Source organism: Loxodonta africana, chromosome 3, assembly GCF_030014295.1.
Source record: "Loxodonta africana isolate mLoxAfr1 chromosome 3, mLoxAfr1.hap2, whole genome shotgun sequence".
NCBI lineage: Eukaryota > Metazoa > Chordata > Mammalia > Proboscidea > Elephantidae > Loxodonta > Loxodonta africana.
This window is the reverse complement of record NC_087344.1, coordinates 25204324-25225343: the sequence shown is the minus strand read 5'-3', so window position 1 is coordinate 25225343 and position 21020 is coordinate 25204324. Positions and strand designations below refer to the sequence as shown.

At 40.1% G+C, this 21020-nt stretch overlaps 2 protein-coding genes across 4 annotated transcripts in view; both read left to right on the top strand.

Moving 5' to 3' along the window:
* The first annotated feature begins 4502 nt into the window (after positions 1-4502).
* Positions 4503-8907, top strand: LOC100657648 (small ribosomal subunit protein uS5-like). Its single transcript, XM_064280714.1, has one exon. It carries the CDS (start codon positions 4503-4505, stop codon positions 5382-5384), a length of 882 nt encoding a protein of 293 aa, XP_064136784.1. The 3' UTR covers positions 5385-8907.
* Positions 8908-10272: 1365 nt separating this feature from the next.
* The window catches only part of LOC100663987 (zinc finger protein 883-like), a 47489-nt gene continuing 36741 nt past the window's right edge, over positions 10273-21020 (top strand). For 2 of the 3 annotated variants that reach the window (XM_010593317.3, XM_064280708.1), the window contains exon 1: positions 10273-10480. The gene's annotated coding sequence lies outside the window, so the exon portion shown is untranslated. The remainder of the gene's footprint in view (positions 10481-21020) is intronic. The other variant, XM_010593316.3, reaches the window with a different exon arrangement.

Genomic DNA, 21020 nt, shown 5'->3' with positions numbered 1-21020 from the left:
GAAGGTCGACCAATTCTTTTTGGTATAGTGACTCCGTGTATTCCATCCACCTTCTTTTGATGCTGCCTGCATCGTTTAATATTTTCACATAGAATCCTTCAATATTGCAACTCAAGGCCACTCTTAAAAGTGGGATGCAGAATGTTTTCTTAATAGATTTTATTATGCCAATTGACCTAGATGTCCCCTGAAACCATGGTCCCCAAACCCTGTCCCTGCTACGCTGGCCTTCAAAGTGTACAGTTTATTCAGGAAACTTCTTTGCTTTTGGTTTAGTCCAGTTGTGCTGACCTCTTCCGTATTGTGTGTTGTCTTTCCTTTCACCTAAAATAATTCTTGTCTACTATCTAATTAGTGAATACCCTGCTCCCTCCCTCTCTCCCCACTATCGTAACCATCAAAGAATATTTTCTTCTCTGTTTAAACTATTTCTTGAGTTCTTATAATACCAGTCTCATACAGTATTTGTCCTTTTGCAACTGGCTAATTTCAGTCAGCATAATGCCTTCCAGATTCCTCCGTGTTATGAAATGTTTCACGGATTCATCATTGTTCTTTATCAATGCATAGTATTCCATTGTGTGAATATACCATAATTTATTTATCCATCATCCTTTGATGGGCACCTTGGTTGCTTCCATCTTTTTGCTGTTGTAAACAGTGCTTCAGTGAACATGGGTGTGCATATATCTGTTCGTGTAAAGGCCCTTATTTCTCTAGGACATATTCCAAGGAGTAGGATTGCTGGATTGTATGGTAGTTCTATTTCTAGCTTTTTAAGGAAGTGCCAAATCAATTTCCAAAGTGGTTGTACCATTTCACATTCCCACCAGCAGTGTATAAGTGTTCCAGTCTCGCTACAACCTCTCCAACTTTTATTATTTTGTGTGTTTTGGATTAATGCCAGCCTTGTTGGAGTAAGATGGAATCTCATTGTAGTTTTGGTTTGCATTTCTCTAATGGCTAATGATCCTGAGCTAATGATCGTGAGCATTTCCTCATGTATCTGTTAGCTACCTGAACGTCTTCTTTAGCGAAGTGCCTGTTCATATCCTTTGCCCACTTTTTAATTGGATTATTTGTCTTTTTGTACTTGAGTTTTTGCATATCATGTAGATTTTAGAGATCAGGCACTGATTGGAAATGTCATAGCTAAAAACGTTTTCCCAGTCTGTAGGTAATCTTTTTACTCTTTTGGTGAAGTCTTCGGATGAGCATAGGAGTTTGATTTTTAGGAGCTCCCAGTCATCTAGTTTCTCTTCTGGTGTTTGTGCATTGTTAGTAATGTTTCGTATACTGTTTATGCCATGTATTAGGGCTTCTAGTGTTGTCCTCATTTTTTCTTCCATGATCTTTATCATTTTAGGCTTTATATTTAGGTCTTTAATCCATTTTGAGTTAGTTTTTGAGCATGGTGTGAGGTATAGGTCTTTTTTCAGTTTTTGCAGATGGATATCCAGGTATGCCAGCACCATTTGTTAAAGAGACTGTCTTTTCCCCATTTTACAGACTTTGGGCCTTTGTCAAACATCAGCTGCTCATATATGGATGGATTTATGTCTGGATTCTCAATTCAGTTTCATTGGTCTATGTATCTGTTGTTGTACCAGTACCAGGCTGTTTTGACTACTGCGGCAGTATAATAGGTTCTAAAATCAGGTAGTGTGAGGCCTCCCACTTTGACCTTCTTTTTCAGTAATGCTTTACTTATCTGGGGCCACTTTCACTTCCATATGAAGTTGGTGATTCATTTCTCCATTTCATTAAAAAATGTAGTTGGAATTTGGATCAGAATTGCATTGTATCTGTAGGTTTCTTTTGGTAGAATAGAAATTTTTACAATGTAAAGTGTTCCTATCTATGAGCAAGGTATGTTTCTCCACTTATGTAGGTCTCTTTTTGTTCTTGCAGTACTGTCTTGTAGTTTTCTTTATGTTTTTACATGTCTGGTAAGATTTATTTCTAAGTATTTTATCTTTTTGGGGGCTACTGTAAATGGTATTGATTTGGTGATTTCCTCTTCCATGTTCTTTTTGTTGGTGTAGAGGAATACAACTGATTTCTGTATGTTTATCTTGTATCCTGATACTGCTGAACTCGTATTAGTTTCAGTAGTTTTTTTGAGGATTCTTTAGGGTTGTCTGTGTATAAGATCATGTCATCTTCAAATAGATACTTTTACTTCTTCCTTACCAATCTGTATGCCCTTTATTTCTTTATCTAGCCTAATTGCTCTGGCTAGGACCTCCAGCACAATGTTGAATAAGAGTGGTGATAAAGGGCATCCTTGTCTGGTTCCCTATCTCTAGGGGAATGCTTTCAGACTCTCTCCATTTAGGATGATGTTGGCTGTTGGCTTTGTATAAGTGCCCTTTATTATGTTGAGGAATTCTCCTTCTATTCCAATTTTGCTGAGAGTTTTTATCATGAATGGGTGTTGAACTTTGTCAAACGGCTTTTCTCTGTCAATTGATAAGATCATGTGGTTCTTGTCTTTTGTTTTATTTATATGATGGATTACATTAAGTATTTTTCTAATGTTGAACCATCCTTGCATACCTGGTATGAATCCCACTTGGTCATGGTGAATTATTTTTTGATATGTTGTTGAATTCTATTGGCTAGAATTTTGTTGAGGATTTTAGCATCTAAGTTCATGAGGGATATAAGTCTGTAATTTTCTTTTTTTGTGTGGTGTCTTTATCTGGTTTTTGGTAGCAGGGATATGCTGGCTTCGTAGAATTAGTTTGGGAGTATTCTGTCCTTTTCTATACTCTGAAATACCTTTAGTAGTGGTGTTAACTATTCTCTGACGGTTTGGTAGAACTCTCCAGTGAACTGTCAGGGGCAGGGCTTTTTTTTGGGGGAGATTTTTTTATTATTATTACCTTTTCAATATCTTCTTTTGTTACGGGTTTATGTAGTTGTTCTGCCTCTGTTTGTGTTAGTTTAGATAGGTAGTGTGTTTCTAGAAATTCATCCATTTCTTCTGTTTTCAAATTTGTTAGAGTACAATTTTTCTATTCACCTGATATGATTCTTTTAATTTCAGTTGGTTCTGTTGTGATATCACTCATCTCATTTCTTATTCAGGCTATTTGTTTCCTCTCCTATTTTTCTTTTGTCAGTTTGGCCAATGGTTTATCAATTTTGTTCTTTTTTTTTCAGAGAACCGGCTTTTGGTCTTTTTAAGTCTTTCAATTGTTTTTCTGTTCTCTGTCATTGTTAGGTGCCGTCGAGTCAGTTCCGACTCACAGTGACCTTATGCACAACAGAATGAAACGCTGTCTGGTCCTGCACCATCGTTACAATCATTGTTATGCTTGAGCTCGTTGTTGCAGCCACTGTGTCAGTCCATCTCATTGAGGGTCTTCTTCTTTTCCACTGCCCCTGTACTTTGCCAAGCATGTTGTCCTTCTCCAGTGACTGATTCTCTCCTGACGACATGTCCGAAGTATGTAAGATGCAATCTCGCCATCCTTGCTTCTAAGGAGCATTCTGGTTGCACTTCCTCCAAGACAGATTTGTTCATTCTTTTGTCAGTCCATGGTATATTCAATATTCTTCGCCAACACCACAATTCAAAGGTGTCAATTCTTCTTCATCTTCCGTATTCATTGTCCAGCTTTCACATGCATATGACGTTCTCTATTTCATTTAATTCTGCTCTAATTTTTATTTTTTGCTTTCTTCTGGAGCCTGAGGGTTTCTTTTGTTGTTCTCTTTCTATTCGTTCAAGTTGTAGGGATAATTCTTTGATTTTAGCCCTTTCTTCTTTTGAGATGTGTGCATTTATTGTTATAAATTGACCTCTGAGCACTGCTTTAGCTGTGTCCCAAAGGTTCTGATAGGAAGTGTTTTCATTCTCATTGGATTTTATGAATTTCTTTATTCTGTCCTGAATTTCTTCCATAACCCAGTCATTTTTGAGCAGCATGTTGTTCAGTTTCCATGTGTTTGATTTCTTTTCCCTGCTTTTTATGTTATTGATTTCTGCTTTTATGGCTTTATGGTCAGAGAAGATGCTTTGTAATATTTCAGTGTTTTGGATTCTGTTAAGGCTTGCTTTTTGACCTAATATGTGATCTATTCTAGAGCATGTTCCGTGTGTGTTGGAAAAGAAAATATACTTGGCTGCTGTTGGGTGGAGTGTTCTTTATACGTCTTTGAGGTCAAGTTGGTTGATTGTGGCATTTAGATCTTCCATGTCTTTATTGAGCTTCTTTCTGGATGTTCTGTCCTTCACTGAAAGTGGTGTGTTCAAGTCTCCTACTGTTATTGTGGAGCTGTCTATCTCACTTTTCAATGCTGTTAGAGTTTGTTTTATGTATCTTGCAGCCCTGTCATTGGGTGGATAAATATTTAATACAGTTATATCCTCCTGGTTTATTGTCCCTTTAATCATTATGTAGTGTCCTTCCTTATCCTTTGTGGTGGATTTAACTTTAAAGTCTATTTCATCAAAAATTAATATTGCCACTTTTTCTCCAAGAAAACACGAAATGGCGGATGATGCCGGTGCAGTGGGAGGGCCTGGAGGCTCCGGGCGCCCGGGAATGGGAACCCGTGGTGGTTTCCGCGGAGGGTTTTGTAGTGGCCTGTGGGGCCAAGGTCGTGGCCATGGCCATGGCCGGGGCCAAAGCTGCGGAGCTCATGGAGGCAAAGCCGAAGATAAGGAGTGGCTTCCCGTCACCATGCTGGGCTGCCTGGTCAAGGACGTGAAGATCAAGTCCCTGGAGGAGATCTATCTCTTCTCCCTGCCCATCAAGGAGTCCAAGATCATTGACTTCTTCTTGGGGATGGCCCTCAAGGATGAGGTTTTGAAAATCATGCCTGTGCAGAACCAGACGCGTGCTGGCCAATGGACCAGATTCAAGGCATTTGTTGCCACTGGGGACTACAACAGCCACGTTGGCCTAGGTGTGAATTGTTCCAAGGAAATGGCCACCACCATCCGTGGGACCATCATTTTGGCAAAGCTCTCCAGTGTCCCTGTGCAGCGAGGCTACTGGGGCAACAAGATAGGCGAGCCCCATAGTGTTCCCTATAAGGTGAGTGGCCGCTGTGGCTCTGTGCTGGTGCGCCTCATCCCTGCACCCAGGGGCACTGGCATAGTCCCAGCCCTTGTGCCCAAGAAACTGTTGATGATGGCTGGAATCGATGACTGCTACACCTCAGCCAGGGGCTGCACTGCCACCCTGGGCAACTTCGCTAAGGCCACCTTTGATGCCGTCTCCAAGACCTATAGCTATCTCACCCCTGAGCTCTGGAAAGAGACTGTGTTCAGCGAGTCTCCCTACCAGGAACTCACTGACCACCTGGTAAAGACTCACACCAGAGACTCTGTGCAGAGGATCCAAGCTCCAGGTGTGGCCACCTCATAGTGGTTTTTATACAAAAAAAATAAAGTGAATTAAGCCTGTTTAAAAAAAAATTAACATTGCCACTCCTGCTCTTTTGTGATTGTTGTTTGTTTGATATATTTTTTTACATCCTTTGAGTTTTAGTTTGTTTGTGTCTCTAAGTCTGTGTCTCTTGTAGGTAGCATGTAGATGGATCTTTTTTTTATCCATTCTGCCACTCTCTGTCTCTTTATTGGTGCATTTAGTCCATTTACATTCAGTTTAATTATGGATAGATATGAGTTTAGTGCTATCATTTTGATGTCTTTTTTTTTATGTGTTGTTGAGTTTCTTTTTCCCACTTAATTTTTTGTTCTGAGTAGTTTATCTTTATATATTTTCTTTTCTTCTTATTCATTGTTGTTAATTTTGTTTCTGCTGAGTCTCTATTTTTTCCTTGTATTTTATTTTCATGAGTAGGATTATTAGTCTCCTTTGTGGTTACCTTAATATTTAACCCTATTTTTCTAAGTTTCAACCTAACTTTTATTTCTTTATATTGTTTTGTCCTTCTCTAGATATGAAAGATCTATGTCTACATTTCTTCACCCTTCTTTATCATTTTAATGTTGTCTTCTTTTACATAATGACATCGCTGTTTCCCTGTTTTGAGCATTTTTTTATCTTGATTTATTTTTGTGGTTTCCCTGTCTGGGTTTACATCTAGTCACTCTGTCTTGTGTTCTAGTGTTGGGCTGATATCTGATATTATTGATTTTCTAAACAGAGATCTCCCTTTAGTATTTCTTGTAGTTTTCGTTTGGTTTTTACAAATTCCCTAAACTTCTGTTTATCTGGAAATGTCCTAATTTCACCTTCATATTTCAGAGACAGTTTTGCTGGATGTATGATTCTTTCCTGGCAATTTTTTTCCCTCAATGCTTTTTATAAGTCATCACATTGCCTTCTTGCCTGCATGGTTTGTGCTGAGTAGTCTGAGCTTATTCTTATTGACTCTCCTTTGTAGGTGACTTTTCATTTACCCCTAGCTGCTCTTAAAATTCTCTCTTTATCTTTGGTTTTGGCAAGTTTGATTATAATATGTCTTGGTGACTTTCTTTTAAGATCTACCTCATGTGGAGTTCGATGAGCATCTTGGATAGATATCGTATCATCTTTCAAGATATCAGGAAAGTTTTCTCCCAACAAATCTTCAACAATTCTCTTTATTTTCTGTTATCACTCCCTGTTCTGGTACTCCAGTCACTCTTAGGTTATTTCTCTTGCTAGAGTCCCACATGTTTTTTAGGGTTTCTTCATTTTTTTTAATATTTTTATCTGATTTTACTTCAGATATATTGGTGCCAAGTGTTTTATCTTCAATCTCACTAATTCTGCCTTCCACTTGCTCAATTCTGCTCCTCGCAGTTTCTAATGAATTGTCTAATTCTGTCATTTTATTTTTAATTTTCTGAATTTCTGATTGCTGTCTCACTATGGATTCTTGCATATTATTAAATTTTTCATTATGTTCTTGAATAACCTTTTTAACTTCCTCAGCTGCTTTATGTGTGTGTTCCTTGGCTTGTTCTGCATATTGCCTGATCTTCCTGATGTTGTTCCTGATGTCTTGAAGAGTTCTGTATATTAATCTTTTGTGTTCTGCATCCTTTGTCCAGAGGATCCCTCGATTCTTTGTTTTGAGAGCTTGTTGAAGCGATCATGATCTGCCTCTTTATGTGATTTGATATCGACTGTTGTCTCTGAGCCATTTATAAGTTATTATATTAGTTTATTTTATGTTTGCTTACTGTATCCTAGCTTCTTGCTTTATTTTGTTTTGATATGCCCAAATAGGTTGCTTGAGTGAGCTAGCTTGATTATTTTTTGCCTTTGAAGCTCTGACTTCCTGTCATCAGATGGCTAGAGCTGTTATCATGTATATGAGCCCAGAAGTCCATTCACTTTTCTTGTATGGATTCAGCTCAGGTGTCCAGGTAGTTGGTGATCAAGTGTGTGGTACAGGCTCTGTCCTACAGTCTTAGAAGGGCAAGGGTTTTTGGTGTAGGTACAATTATTTGGTTGCAGCAGGGGTCACACTCTGAACAAGGCAGAGGGCTGACAACCATCCCCCAAGTGTCTCTGAGGGAAGCACGTCCCTGTTCCCTAGAGTGCACAGGTGGGTGGGTTCTGAAGACGGACCATGGGCACCCAATGCTTTTGGTTGTAAGGACTGGGAGGTACCGGTTATCCTTGGACCTCTGTCATGGGTGCCTGGGTGATGTGGGTGAGCCATCTGTCCTTAGGCCCCTGATATGGGTAGGTGAAGACCCTGTTTAATAGGCAAAGTAGTGTCAAACATTTCAACACCCACCTCTCTGCTGCACAGCTGAAACTGTTGCAATCTGCCAACAAGGGCCTATTCCCCTGAAATAGGCCCACACAGGTCCATGTGGGGTGGTGGGGGAGGGAAGGTATTCTAAGTTCATGGACGTTTTATGCCTGAACAGAAGCTGCTTCTGATCTGAGCTCCCCATGTTAGTAGAACTGACAGATTATGTTTTTCTCCAATTGTGAGTTTATTCTTTCTCCAAGGATGGGAGAATGGCTCAGGATGCTCAGCAGGACCTATCTCAGGCTCAGGGAAATCAACAGCCATCGAAGATGGCCTGGGGGTTGGGGGTGTGGTAAAATACATGCAATTACTCGGCTTTTCCCAAGAGCACTGTTCTTCTCTGGTTCTGGAGGTGTGAGCAGGCTGTGCAGCTGGCTGTCTCTCCCTGAGGAAACTGCAGCTGGAACACTACTGCCAGCCTGCTGCAGTTGCTCCCGGTAATGTGGCCTGAGGGTTCCCGGCGATTGAGATCTGGCAACTCCTCTATGCTTTTGAACGCTTTCTCCCTCCCCTTGCCACTCAGTCTGTTTTTAAGTTTTCCTTTGATGTTCAGGGCTCCTAGCTTGTCATAAATATAATCATTTCACTTGTTTTATCGGGTCTTTGTTGTAAGAGGGATCAGTGGAAGCATATGACTACTCCGCCATCTTGGGCCCACCTCCTCCTTTATTGATTTCAAACCATGCAATATCCCCTTGTTCTGTTAGAATGACTGCCTCTTGATCTGTATACAGGTTCTGTATGACAACAATTATTGTTCTGAAATTTCTATTCTTCACAATGTTATCCATAATTTGTTATGATCCTCACAGTCAATCATAACAAATAATAGGTTGTTATAATTGGTTCTTTTTTTGGGAAAGAGGGACACAGGGAAAGTCACAGGTTGATTTTTTTAAGGTTAATTATCCATGGAAATGCCAGTGGAAATGCCACCTGCTGCAATTCCTCAAGGTCTGATTGGAAGAGATGGGAATTGCGCAAAGGTTTTTTTCATTTGGAGCTTTGTGATGTTGGCATGTCCAGCATTCAGGAAAATTGATGGCAGTGGCTATTTGTAAAAGGTTATTCGTTATGTAATAGGTTATATTACATACCTTAAAATAGGTAATTAATTTTTATAATGTAGCAGTATATGCATACAATGAAGTACTATATAGCAGCAAACAAGGAACAAATTACTGTTGTATGTAACCAACCAAAAACCAAACCAAACCTGTTGCTGTCAAGTCGATTCTGACTCATAGTGACCCTGTATGACAGAGTAGAACTGCCCCACAGAGTTTCCAAGGAGCACCTGGTGGATGTGAACTGCCGACATTTTGATTAGCAGCTGTAGCACTTAACCACTACACCACCGGGGTTTCCACTGTATGTAACAAGACTGATAAAATCTCACAGACATTATGTTGAATAGGCAAAGTCAGACACCACGGAGTTTATGCAATTTGATTCCATTTATATGAAGACCAAAAAAACCAAAAACCAAACCCAGTGCCATCGAGTCAATTCCGACTCATAGTGACCCTGTAGGACAAAGTAGAACTACCCCATAGAGTTTCCAAGGAGTGCCTGGCAGATTTGAACTGCCAACCTTTTGGTTCGCAGCCATAGCACTTAACCACTACACCACCAGGGTTTCCATGAAGACCAAGGATATGCAAAATTTCTCTCTGGGAGTAACAGAACACTGGTTTGTCATAAGGACAATATCACTTGGGGAAGCGTCAATATGGGGAATCTCAGAGTTGGTTTTTATGCATGCATATTTAAAAATCAATCACATTGTACAATTAAGATCAGTTTACTTTGTGGAATTTAATATATGTGTGTTATGCCTGTTAAAAATAATAAAAGCTGTTTATAATTGTCATTTTTGAAAGTACTTCACCATTTGCACACTGTTCCTCACAAGGCCTGGTATCAGCCTGCCTCTTCCCCTAGACAACTTCTCTCTCCAGGTTTCTCAGGTCTTGGAGAGATGAGACCGGGTTTGCCCATTTGGTGCCCTGCTCCTGTGTAAAAATGTGATATGCAAGAGAGGACAAACTATGAACTGAAGCCAGCACTTCAGACTTAATACGATTCTAAATATGGGCAAATATTTATGAGGAGCAAACGAATTATTTCTCTAAACCCAAGCCCATTGCCATCCAGTCAATTCTGACACACAGCAACCCTATAGGACACAGTAGAACTGCCCCATAGTTTTTCCAAGGAGTAGCTGTTGGATTCGAACTGCGGACCTTCTGTTTAGAAGCCATGCTCTACAACTACTTCGCCATCAGGGGTCGTTTTATATAAAGAATGGTAAGATTTTTCCAATTTTCGAAATCCTTGCTTCCTGAAATTGCGTTTAAGCTTATATACGAATTTCAGAAAACCTAAGCTTTTCTCTACAGAGGAAATAAAGACAGCAGGTAGCAGATCCCAAATCCAAACGGAAGCCGCCGAAGGCTACGGTCACTAAGTGGAGCCCTCTTGGTGGTGCACGGAACTGCTCCCGCACTGGCACCTAGCGTCTGAGAACCCGGAAGCAGAAGTGCGCCTCCTTGCTCGGCAGCCATGTTTAATCGCGCTGCCGTTCTCGTGTGAGGTGGTCGCATATCTGTAGACGTCCTTTGGGCTCTAGTACTCCTGTTCTTTACTCCTGTTCTTGGATGTAAGGGCGCTGTTACCGGTCTCCTACGCAGTGCTGGGTTTTCCGCCCTCCCTGGGCTGCTCCAGAGCCGCACGACTTCCGGTAGGCACGCTATACCTGGGTCTTTACGCTGCCGCCGCTGGGTCCGAGAATCGGCCACCACATCCGCATTCTCGGACCACAGCTGTTTTCTGCACGGTCGTGGGTTGTATCGTGTCTGTCGGTGCATTAACAGGTAAAATCCTGTAAATCCTCGCGGAGCAAAAGTGTGGTTCCCAGACCAGCACCGTCAGCTTCACTGGGCGTTTGTGAGAAATGCAGAGTCACGGGTCTCATAAAGGCCCGGGGTAGTTGGCCTTAGTTTAAATGCCCTGCTCCCGTTTGTTTTCTGTGCTTCATTAAAGCATGAGCCCTGTTGCGTAGCGGATAAGAGCTCGGCTGCTAAGCAAAAGGTTGGCAGTTGGAATCCACCAGCTGCTCCTCGAAAACCCTAGCGGCAGTTCTACTCTGCCCCATAGGGCTGCTATGAGTTGAAATCGACTTGATGGCAATGGGTTTGGGTTTTTTTTTTTTTTTTACTTTGTTTAGTGTTGCTTATCCGACAAAAAGTAAGTTTATGGTGAGGATTATATACCCCCTACTTTAATGGTTATAGGTATTTAAGGTAGGTGAAGAATTAAGAATCGAGTTGGAACAAGTACATGCCTTTGTTGTTAAATGCGGTAGAGTCGGTTCGACTCATAACACCAAGACACTGGTCGATCCTGTGCTCTTCTCATAGTTGTTAAGCTTGAGCTCATTGTTGTAGCCAGTGTGTCATTCCATGTCATTGAGGGTCTCACTCTTTAGCTGACCATCGGCTTTACCTCAAAAGGTGTCCGATCCCTCCTGATAAGATGTCCAAAGTATGTGAGATGAAGTCTCGCCATCTTTGCTTCAAAAGAGCATTTTGGCTGTACTTATTCTTCTTAATTTTTGTTGTGCTTTAAGTGAACGTTTAAAAATCAAGTCAGTCTCTTGTACAAAAATTTATATACACCTCGTTATATACTCCTGTTTGCTCTCCCCCTAATGAGACAGCACAGCCCTTCTTTCCACCTTCTATTTTCATGTCCATTCAGCCAGCTCCTGACGCCCTATGTCCTCTCATCTCCCCTCCAGACAGGAGCTGCCCACATAGACTCATGTGTCTCCTTGAACCAAGAAGCTCACTCCTCACCAGTATCATTTTCTATCCCACTGTCCAGTCCAATCCCTGTCTGAAGAGTTGGCTTTGGGAATAGTTCCTGTCTTGGGCTAACAGAAAGTCTGGGGACCATGACCACCGGGGTCCTTCTAGTCTCAGTCAGACTATTAAGTCTGGTCTTTTTATGAGAATTTGAGGTCTGCATCCCACTGCTGTCCTGCTCCTTCAAGGGTTCTCTGTTGTGTTCCCTGTTAGGGCAGTCATCAGTTGTAGCCAGACACCATGTAGTTCTTCTGTTCTCAGGCTGATGTAGCCTCTGGTTTATGTGGCCCTTTCTGTCTCTTGGGCTCATAATGACCTTGTGTCTTTGGTGTTCTTCATTCTCCTTTGCTCCAGGTGTGTTTAGACCAAATGATGCATCTTAGATGGCCACTTGCTAGCGTTTAAGACCCCAGACGCCACTCTCCAAAGTTGGATGCAGAATGTTTTCTTAATAGATTTTATTATGCCAATTGAATTAGATGTCCCCTGAAACCATGGTCCCCAAACCCCTGCCCCTGCTACGCTGGCCTTTGAAGCGTTCAGTTTATTCAGGAAACTTCTTTGCTTTTGGTTTAGTCCAGTTGTGCTGACCTCTCCTGTATTGCTTGTTGTCTTTCCCTTCACCTGAAATAGTTCTTAGCTACTGTCCCCTTGCCCTCCCTCCCTCCCCACTATCATAACCATCAAAGAATATTTTCTTCTGTTTAAACTATTTCTCGAGTTCTTATAATAGTGGTCTCATATAATATTAGTCCTTTTGCACTGGCTGTATTTCTTGCAAGATAGATTTGTCCGTTCTTTTGGTAGTCCATGGTATATTCAATATTCTTTGCCAGCACTATAATTCAAAGGTATCAATTCTTTGGTTTCCTTATTCATTGTTCAGCTTTTGCATGTATGTTAGGCATGTATATATTGCCTCATATACACATGCATTTAGGACCAATTTCAGGAGGAAAATATTTAGAAAGAGGCACATTTCAAGGAATTTCTTTGCATGTAAGACAGACATTTTCTTCATGATTGTGTGAAAAACAATACGGCCAACCCCAGTTGGTGTGCTGTAAAATGTGATGTGGCTGAACGGGCTTAATATAGGCTATGACCAATTTATAGAGATCACATACCCAGTGTTTGTCCGAGGTCTTAATGCCTGGCTGAAGTAACATCTGTACCGGATTGGATGCTAGTGGGTCAGCCACAGTTTTTGCTCCCAAAGACCCACTCTTCTTAATAGGTTGAAAGCTTCTTGAAGTGAAAGTGTGCACGTTCCTGGTGTCAGAACAGAAAATACTGAAAATGAGGGTAAAATGGGAGGCGTGTGTAATGAAACTAATCCAAATCCTTAAACAGATCCTAGAGGGTTGCCACATTACACTGTTGCAAAAAGTACTTCATCCTTTGTAATAAGTATTTTACAAGGTCGTCTTGTTTAAATGAATGTGAAATGTGCAACTAGTAGAAAGTCAAGATTTATGGTAAGCAATTTTGAACATGAAGTAAAGCTTTTAATTGGTGAATAAATAATGTGGGGCATCTCTAATATGACTAGACAGTGTTTCCATTTAAACAAAATGTGATAGTGTAGAATGAAGATGATACGTGTATTTTAAAACCTATTGCATGTAACAGCAAAAAAGGATATCATTTTACATAAAACACAAGAGGAAAAACTAGACACTAAACAGTCAAGAAGTAGCAGCATATATTCAAAGATTTAAGTGTTTGAGAAATTATTGGTATCTTGTATCATTAGCAACTCTTTTTATTTTTACTATTTAGAATTATAATTCACCAGAATCTGTTTTTTTATTGTACTTTAGATGGTTTACAGAGCATATTAGTTTGTCATTAAAAATTAATACGCATATTGTTTTGTGACAATGGTTGCCAAACCCATGACGTGAACACTCTCCCCTCCTTGACCTTGGGTTCCCCATTGCCAGCTTTCCTATCCCCTCCTGCCTTCTCGTCCTTGCCCCTGAGCTGGTGTGCGCATTTATTGTTTTATGGGCCTGTCTAATCTTTGGCTGAAGAGTGAACCTCAGGAGTGAATTCAGTACTGAGTTAAAAGGGTATCTGGGGGCCATACTCTCAGGGTTTCTCCTGTCTTTGTGAGATCAGTAAGTCTAGTTTGTTTTGTGAGTTAGAATTTTTTTCTACATTTTTCTCCAGTTCTTTCTGGGACCCTTTATTGTGAACCCTGTCAGAGCGGTCGGTAGTGGTAACCAGGCACCATGTAGTTGTGCTGGACTCGGTCTGGTAGAGGCTGTGTTTGTCGTGGTCCATTAATCCTTTGGACTAATGTTTTGCTTACATGTTTGGTTTTCTTCATTCTCCCTTGCTTCAGATGGGGTGGGATGAGTGGAGTATCTTTGATGGCTGCTCATAATCTTTTAAGACCCCAAAGGATACTCACCAAAGTAGGATGTAAACATTTTCATTATAAACTGCATTATGCCAATTAAACTAGATGATCCCTGAGGCTGTGGTCCCCAGCCCTCAGCTCAGTAATTCGGTCCCCCAGGGAGTTTGGATGTGTCTGAAGTTTCCATGACCTTGGCCTTGGTCAAGTTGTGCTGACTTCCCCATTATTGTGTATTGTCTTACCCTTCACGAAAGTTAGCACTTTTCTGTTATCTAGTTAAGTGTTTTTGCCTTCCCACCCCTCCCCTCCCTACTAAACATCAAAGATTGTTTCTTTCTGTGTGTAGACCTTTTCATGAGTTTTTAAAATAGTGGTCTTATACAGTGTTTGTTCTTTTGTGATTGACTTATTTCATCCAGTGTAATGCCCTCCAGATTCATCCATGTGAGATGTTTCAACGATTCATCATTGTTCTTTATTGTTGGGTAGTATTCCATTTTGTCTATGTACCATAGTTTGTTTATCCATTCATCATTGATGGGCATTTAGGTTGTTTCCATCTTTTTGGTATTGCGAATAATGCTGCAGTGAACATGGGTGTGCATATGTCTATTCATGTGACAGCTCTTACTTCTCTAGGATATATTCCTAGAGTGGGATTGCTGGATTGTATGGTATTTCTATTTCTAACTTTTTAAGGAAGGGCCATATCATTTTCCAAAGCGGTTGTACCATTGTAGAGTCCCACCAGCAGGGCATAAGAATTCCAAGCTCACCGCAGCCTCTCCAACATTTGTTATTTTCTGGGTTTTTTTTTTGTGTGTGTGTGTGTGTGTGCCAGTAATGTCAGAATGAGATGGCATCTCATTGTAGTTTTGATTTGCATTTCTCTAATGGCTAGTGATGGGGAACATTTCCTCATGTGTCTGCTAGTTGCCGGAATGTCTTCTTTGGTGAAGTGCCAGTTCATATCCTTTGCTCATTTTTTTATTGAATTGTTTGTCTTTTTGTTGTAGAGGTGTTGGATTTTCCTGTAGATGTTAGTGATTAGAACTTTGTCGTATTTGTCATATTCAAAACTTTTTTCCCAGTCTGTAGGTTCTGTTTTTACTCTTTTGGTGAAGTCTTTTTGTGGGGGGGAGGGGGAGAGCTTGCACTCAGGAAGAGGAAGAGGCAGGGGGTGGTGACATTCCTCAATAAGATGGTCCCTACGGAGTTAAACTTTTTTTTTTTATTAACTTTTATTAAGCTTCAAGTGAACGTTTACAAATCCGATCAGTCTGTCACATATAAGTTTACATACATCTTACTCCGTACTCCCACTTGCTCTCCCCCTATTGAGTCATCCCTTTCAGTCTCTCCTTTTGTGACTATTTTGCCAGCTTCCCTCTCTCTCTATCCTCCCATCCCCCCTCCAGACAAGAGATGCCAACACAATCTCAAGTGTCCACCTGATATAATTAGCTCACTCTTCATCAGCATCTCTCTCCCACCCACTAACCAGTCCCTTTCATGTCTGATGAGTTGTCTTTGGGGATGGTTCCTGTCCTGTGCCAACAGAAGGTCTGGGGACCAGAGATAAACTTTAAGCCAAGGAAATGATCTTTACAGGGGTCTTTGATTTGATAAAATCCTTAACTTGATAAAGTCCCTAACTTGATAAGATCTCTAACTTGGTAATTAAACCTTAAGCCAAGGAAATAGTCTTCATGGGAAGGGATCTTGTCCTGGCTTTTAAATGTTAATAGGACAGATCAAGAGACAAAAAGAGTATAAAACCCTAAAAAAAACAACCGTGGGGCACTCAGATTCTTCCTCTACCTGAGTAGCCTGCTTGACGCTCCCTAGTCAAGTGTACTTTTACTACTAACCCTGTGCTTGCTAATAAACCTCTGCTCGCTTGGCACTATTTGTCTCAGTGTTTGAATTCATTCCTACACCGAAGACAAGAATTGAGGCCATTCTCTGGTAACATTTTGATGAACATAAGTATTTAATTTTATCTGTCTTACCTTCTGGTGTTTGTGCATTATTAGTTATGGTTTCTATGCTACTTATGCCATGTATTAGGACCTTTAGTGTTGACCCTATTTTTCCTATATGATCTTTTAGTTTTTGGTTTTATATTTATGTCTTTGATGCATTTTGAATTCGTTTTTGTGTATGGTGTGAAGTAGGGGTCCTGTTTTGTTGCTTTACAGGTGGACACCCAGTTTTGCTAGCACTATTTGTTAAAAAGACTGTCTTTTCCCCATTCAATGGACTTTAATCCTTTTTCAAAGATCAGATGACCATAGGTGGATGGATTTACATCTGGGTTCTCAATTCTTTTCCATTGGTCAATGTGTCTGTCATTGTATAAACACCAAGCTGTTCCCACCCCCCCTTTTTTTTTAAATTGTGCTTTAAGTGAAAGTTTACCGTTCAAGTTAGTTTGTCATACAAAAATTTATATACATCTTGTTTTGTGACCCTAGTTGCCCTCCCTCTAATGTGAAAACACACTCCTGCTTTTCATCTCGGATTTCTCATGTCCATTCCACCGGCTCCTGTCCCTTTCTGTCTTCTCGTCTCACCTCAGGACAGGAGCTGCCCATTTGGTCTCATATCTACTTGAGCTAAGAAGCATACTCTTCATGAGTATCATTTTATGTCTTGTAGTCCAGCCTAATCGTTGTCTGAAGAGTTGGCTTCAGGAATGGTTTTAGTTTTGGGCTAACAGAGTCTGGAGGCCATGTCTTCTGGGTTCCCTCTGGTCTCAGTAAGACCGTTAAGTCTGGTTTTTATACTAGAATTTGAGTTTTGCACTCCACTTTTCTCCTGCTCAGTCACGGTCTCTCTGTTGTGTTTCCTGTGAGGGCTATCATTGGTTGTAGCCTGGCACCATCTAGTTCTTCTGGTCTCAGGCTGATGGAGCCTCTGGTTTATGTGGTCCTCTCTGTCTCTTGGGCTAATATTTTCCTTGTGTCTTTGGTGTTCTTCATTCTCATTTGCTCCAGGTGGTTGGGACCAATTAATGCATCTTAGATGACCGTTTCCTAGTTTTTAAGACCCCAGACGCCACTCACCAAAGTGGGTTGCAGAACGTTTTCTTAATAAACTTTGTTATGCCAATTGACCTAGAAGTCCCATGAAAACATGGTCCACAGATCCCCAGCCCTGCTACTCTGTCCCTTGAAGTGTTTGATTGTATTCAGGAAACTTCTTAGCTTTTGGTTTAGGCCAGTTGTGCTGACTTCCTTTGTATTGTGTGTTGTCCTTCCTTTCACCTAGGATAATTTTTGTCTACTGTGTAGTTCGTGAATACCCCTCCCTCCCTCGTAACTATCAAAGAGTGTTTTGTTCTGTGTTTAAACTTTTTCTTGTGTTCTTGTAATAGTGGTCTCATTTAATATTTGTCCTTTTGTGGCTAATTCCACTCAGCATAATAACTTCCAGATTCATGCATGTTATGAGATGTTTCACAAGTTCATCCTTGTTCTTTATCATTGTGTAGTATTCCATTGTGTGAATGTAACCATCATTTGTTTATCTGTTTGTCCATTGATGGGCACCTAGGTTGTTTTCATCTTTTTGCTATTGTGAACAGTGCTGCAGTCAGCATGGGTGCGTATATATCTATTTGTGTGACAGCTCTTATTTCTCTAGGATATATTCCAAAAAGTGGGGTTGGTGGATTGTATGGTACTTCTATTTCTAGCTTTTTAAGGAAGCAACAAATCAATTTTCAAAGTGGTTGTACTAACCAGGCTGATTTGACTACCGAAGCAGTTTATTAGGTCCTGAGGTCAGGTAGTACTAGTCCTTCTACTTCATTCTTTTTCTTCAGTATCACTTTATTTGTCTGGGTTCTCTTCGCTTTCCATATAATTATTAGTTTTTCCATCTCATTAAAGAATGCTGTTGGTATTTGGATTGGGTTTGCATTGTATTTGTAGATTGTTTGGGTAAAATTGACATTTTCACAACGTTGAGTCTACTTATCCATAAGTACAGTATGTTTTTCCAATTACGTAGGTTTCGTTTGGTTTCTTGCAGGAGTGTTTTGTAGTTTTCTTTGTATAGGTCTTTTAGTCCCTGGTTAGATTTATTTGTAAGTATTTTATTTTTTTAGGGGCTATTATAAGTGGTATTGCTTTCCTGATTTCCTTTCTATAGTTCTTTTTCTCAGTGTGTACGAATGCAACTGCTTTTTGTATGTTTATCTTGTATCCTCCTACTCTGCTGAATTTGTTAGTTCCAGTGGTTTTCTTATGGAGTGCTTTGGGTTCTCTATGATATGGTATCATGTCGTCTGCAAATAGGGGTATTTTACTTCTTCTCTTACCGATTTGGACGCCGTTTGTTTCTTTTTCTTGCCTTATTGCTGTAGCTAGGGCTTTCAGCACAATGTTCAATAGGAGTGATGGTAAAGGGCATCTTTGTCTTGTTCCTGTTGTCAGGGGGAATGTTTTCAGCCTCTTTCCATTAAGAATGATGCTGGCTTTTGGTTTTGTCTAGATGCCCTTTATTATGTTGAGGAATTTCCCTTCTGTGCTCATTTTATTGAGAGTTTTTATCAGGAATGGGTGTTGGACTTTACTGAATGCCTACTCTTCGTCAATTAAGATGGTCATATGATTTTTTGTTGGATTTGTGTGGTGGATTACGTTGACTGAGTTTCTAAGTTGAACCATCCTGTATACCTGGTATGAATTCCATTTGGTCGTGGTGTATTTTGTTAATATGCTGAATTCTATTGGCTAGAATTTTTAGAATCTTTACATCTGTATTCATAAGAGATATTGGTCTGTAAATTTCATTTTTGTGGAGTCTGTGCCTAATTTTGGTATCAGGGTTAAGCTGGCTTCATAGAATGAATTTGGTAGTGTCTCTTCCTTTTCTGCGTTCTGAAATGGTTGAGTAGTACTGGTGCAAGCTCTTCTCTGAATGTTTGCTAGAATTCTCCCGTGAAGCCAAATGGGCCAGGGCTTTTTTTGTTAAGAGGTTTTTTTTTTAAACCTTTTCATTCTCTTGTTGTTGGTCTCTTCAGATTTTCAACCTCAATTTGTGTTAGTTTAGGTAGGTGATGTGTTTCTAGAAATTTGTTAATTTCCTGTAGGTTTTCAAATTTGTTGGAGGATAGTTTTTCATGGTACTCTGTTTCGATCCTTTTTTTCCCTTTGGGTCTGTTATAATGTTCCCCATGTCATTGCTTATTTGGGTTATTTGCATCCTGTCTTGTTTTTCTTTTGTCAGTTGTCCAATGGTTTGTAAATTTTGTTGATCCTTTCAAAGAATGAACTTTTGTTTTGTTTTTTGATTTTATTGTTTTTTTTATTCTCTATTTTGTTTTTTCTGCTCTGATCTTTATTATTTCCTTTCTTCTGGTGGGTGTGGGCTTCTTTTGCTGTTTCCTTTCTATTTGTTTGAGTTGTATAGCTAATATTTTGATTTTGTCCCTCCTTTTTTGTGTGTGCTTCTTTTGCTCTAAAGTCACCTTTGAGCATTGCCTTTCATTCTTGTTTGATTCTAGGAATTAAAAAAAAAAATTATCTTTGAATTCTATTACCCAGTGCTTTTATGTAAGATGTTATTCAGTTTTATGTATTTGATTTTTCCCCTTGCTCTTTGTCTTACTAATTTCTACTTTTATGGGTTATGATCAGAGAAGATGCTGTGTATAATCTCAGTGTATTGAATTTTGTTGAGTGTTGGTTTGTGACCTAAGATATGGACTATTCTGGAGAACATTCAGTGTGCGTTGGAAAAGAATGTGTACTTTACCGCCGTTGAATGGAGTGTTCTGTCTACACTTGTGAGGTCAAGTTCCCGTAATTTCTGTTTATCTGGAAATGTCCTAATTTTGCCATCATGTTTGAGCAAGAGTTTTGCAGGATATGTTATTTTTGGTTGGCAGTTTTTTTCTTTCAAGATGTTATATATGTCATCCCATTGCCTTCTTGCGTGCTTTGTTACTGCTGGTAATCAGAGCTTAGTCCTGTTGTTCACCTTTGTATATGACTTTTGGTTTTTTTTGAGCTGCCCTCAGAATTCCTTCTTTGTCTTTGGTTTTAGTGAGTGTGATTATGATAATGCATTGGTGATTTTTTTTTAGGGAGGGTCTGTCCTTTATGGGGATTGTTGAGCTTCTTGGATGGTTGACTTTTCATCTTTCATGGTATTAGGGAATTTTTCTGTCAGCAAATCTTCAGTGATCCTCTGTGTTTTTCTGTTTTATTCTGCTGTTTTGGAACTCCGGTCACACACAGAATTTTGCTTTTGACTGCATCCCATGTCATTCTTGGAGTTTCTTTATTTTTCTTCATTGTTTTCTCTGATAGTTCCTGAAACAAAGTGGTATCCAAGGATTTGTCTTCAATTTTGCTGATCCGGTCTTCCAGTGTTTCAAATGTGCTCCTAAATCCTTCTATTATACTGTCCATTCCTGAAATATTCATCTTTCGGATTTCTAATTGCTCTTTTTGTATGAGTTCTAGTTTATTTATTTTGACATTTTGTTACTGTATTATTTTCCTGAATTCTTCCATTACTTTGCGTTTTCCATGATTTTGTCTGTGTTTTCCATAATTTTGACTATTTTTTCCTTATTTTTGTCTGCATTTTCTTTCATCTGTTGGAGAACCCGGAATAGTTCCAATGCCTTTTCTTCTACCAGAAGGTAACCTAGTGTTTTATTATGGGGTCGCTTTCTGGAGCCATCCTGTCCTGTTTTCTTTTATGTTTTGATATTGTCTGCTGTCTCTGGGATATTCAGGAATTATTTTCTTCATGTATTGATCATAGATTTGATTGTTTTGTCCTCCTTTTTTGTTTTACTTGGTTATGTCTGGGTAGGTGGGCTGGGCATGTTTTGTTGCTTGCTTGCCTGTGGGCATGATGCGTCTCACCACCTTTTCCCGGCGGGCACTGCCGGCCACTCAGCTACAGTTAGCAGGACAGATTAAGCGGAGCTGGAGGAATGGGGGTGGGTGGTTTGTAACATGAACTTGGAGCAACAAAGCTAGGCCCAGGGGCAGTGCAGGGCGGGGGTCCAGGGACCACTT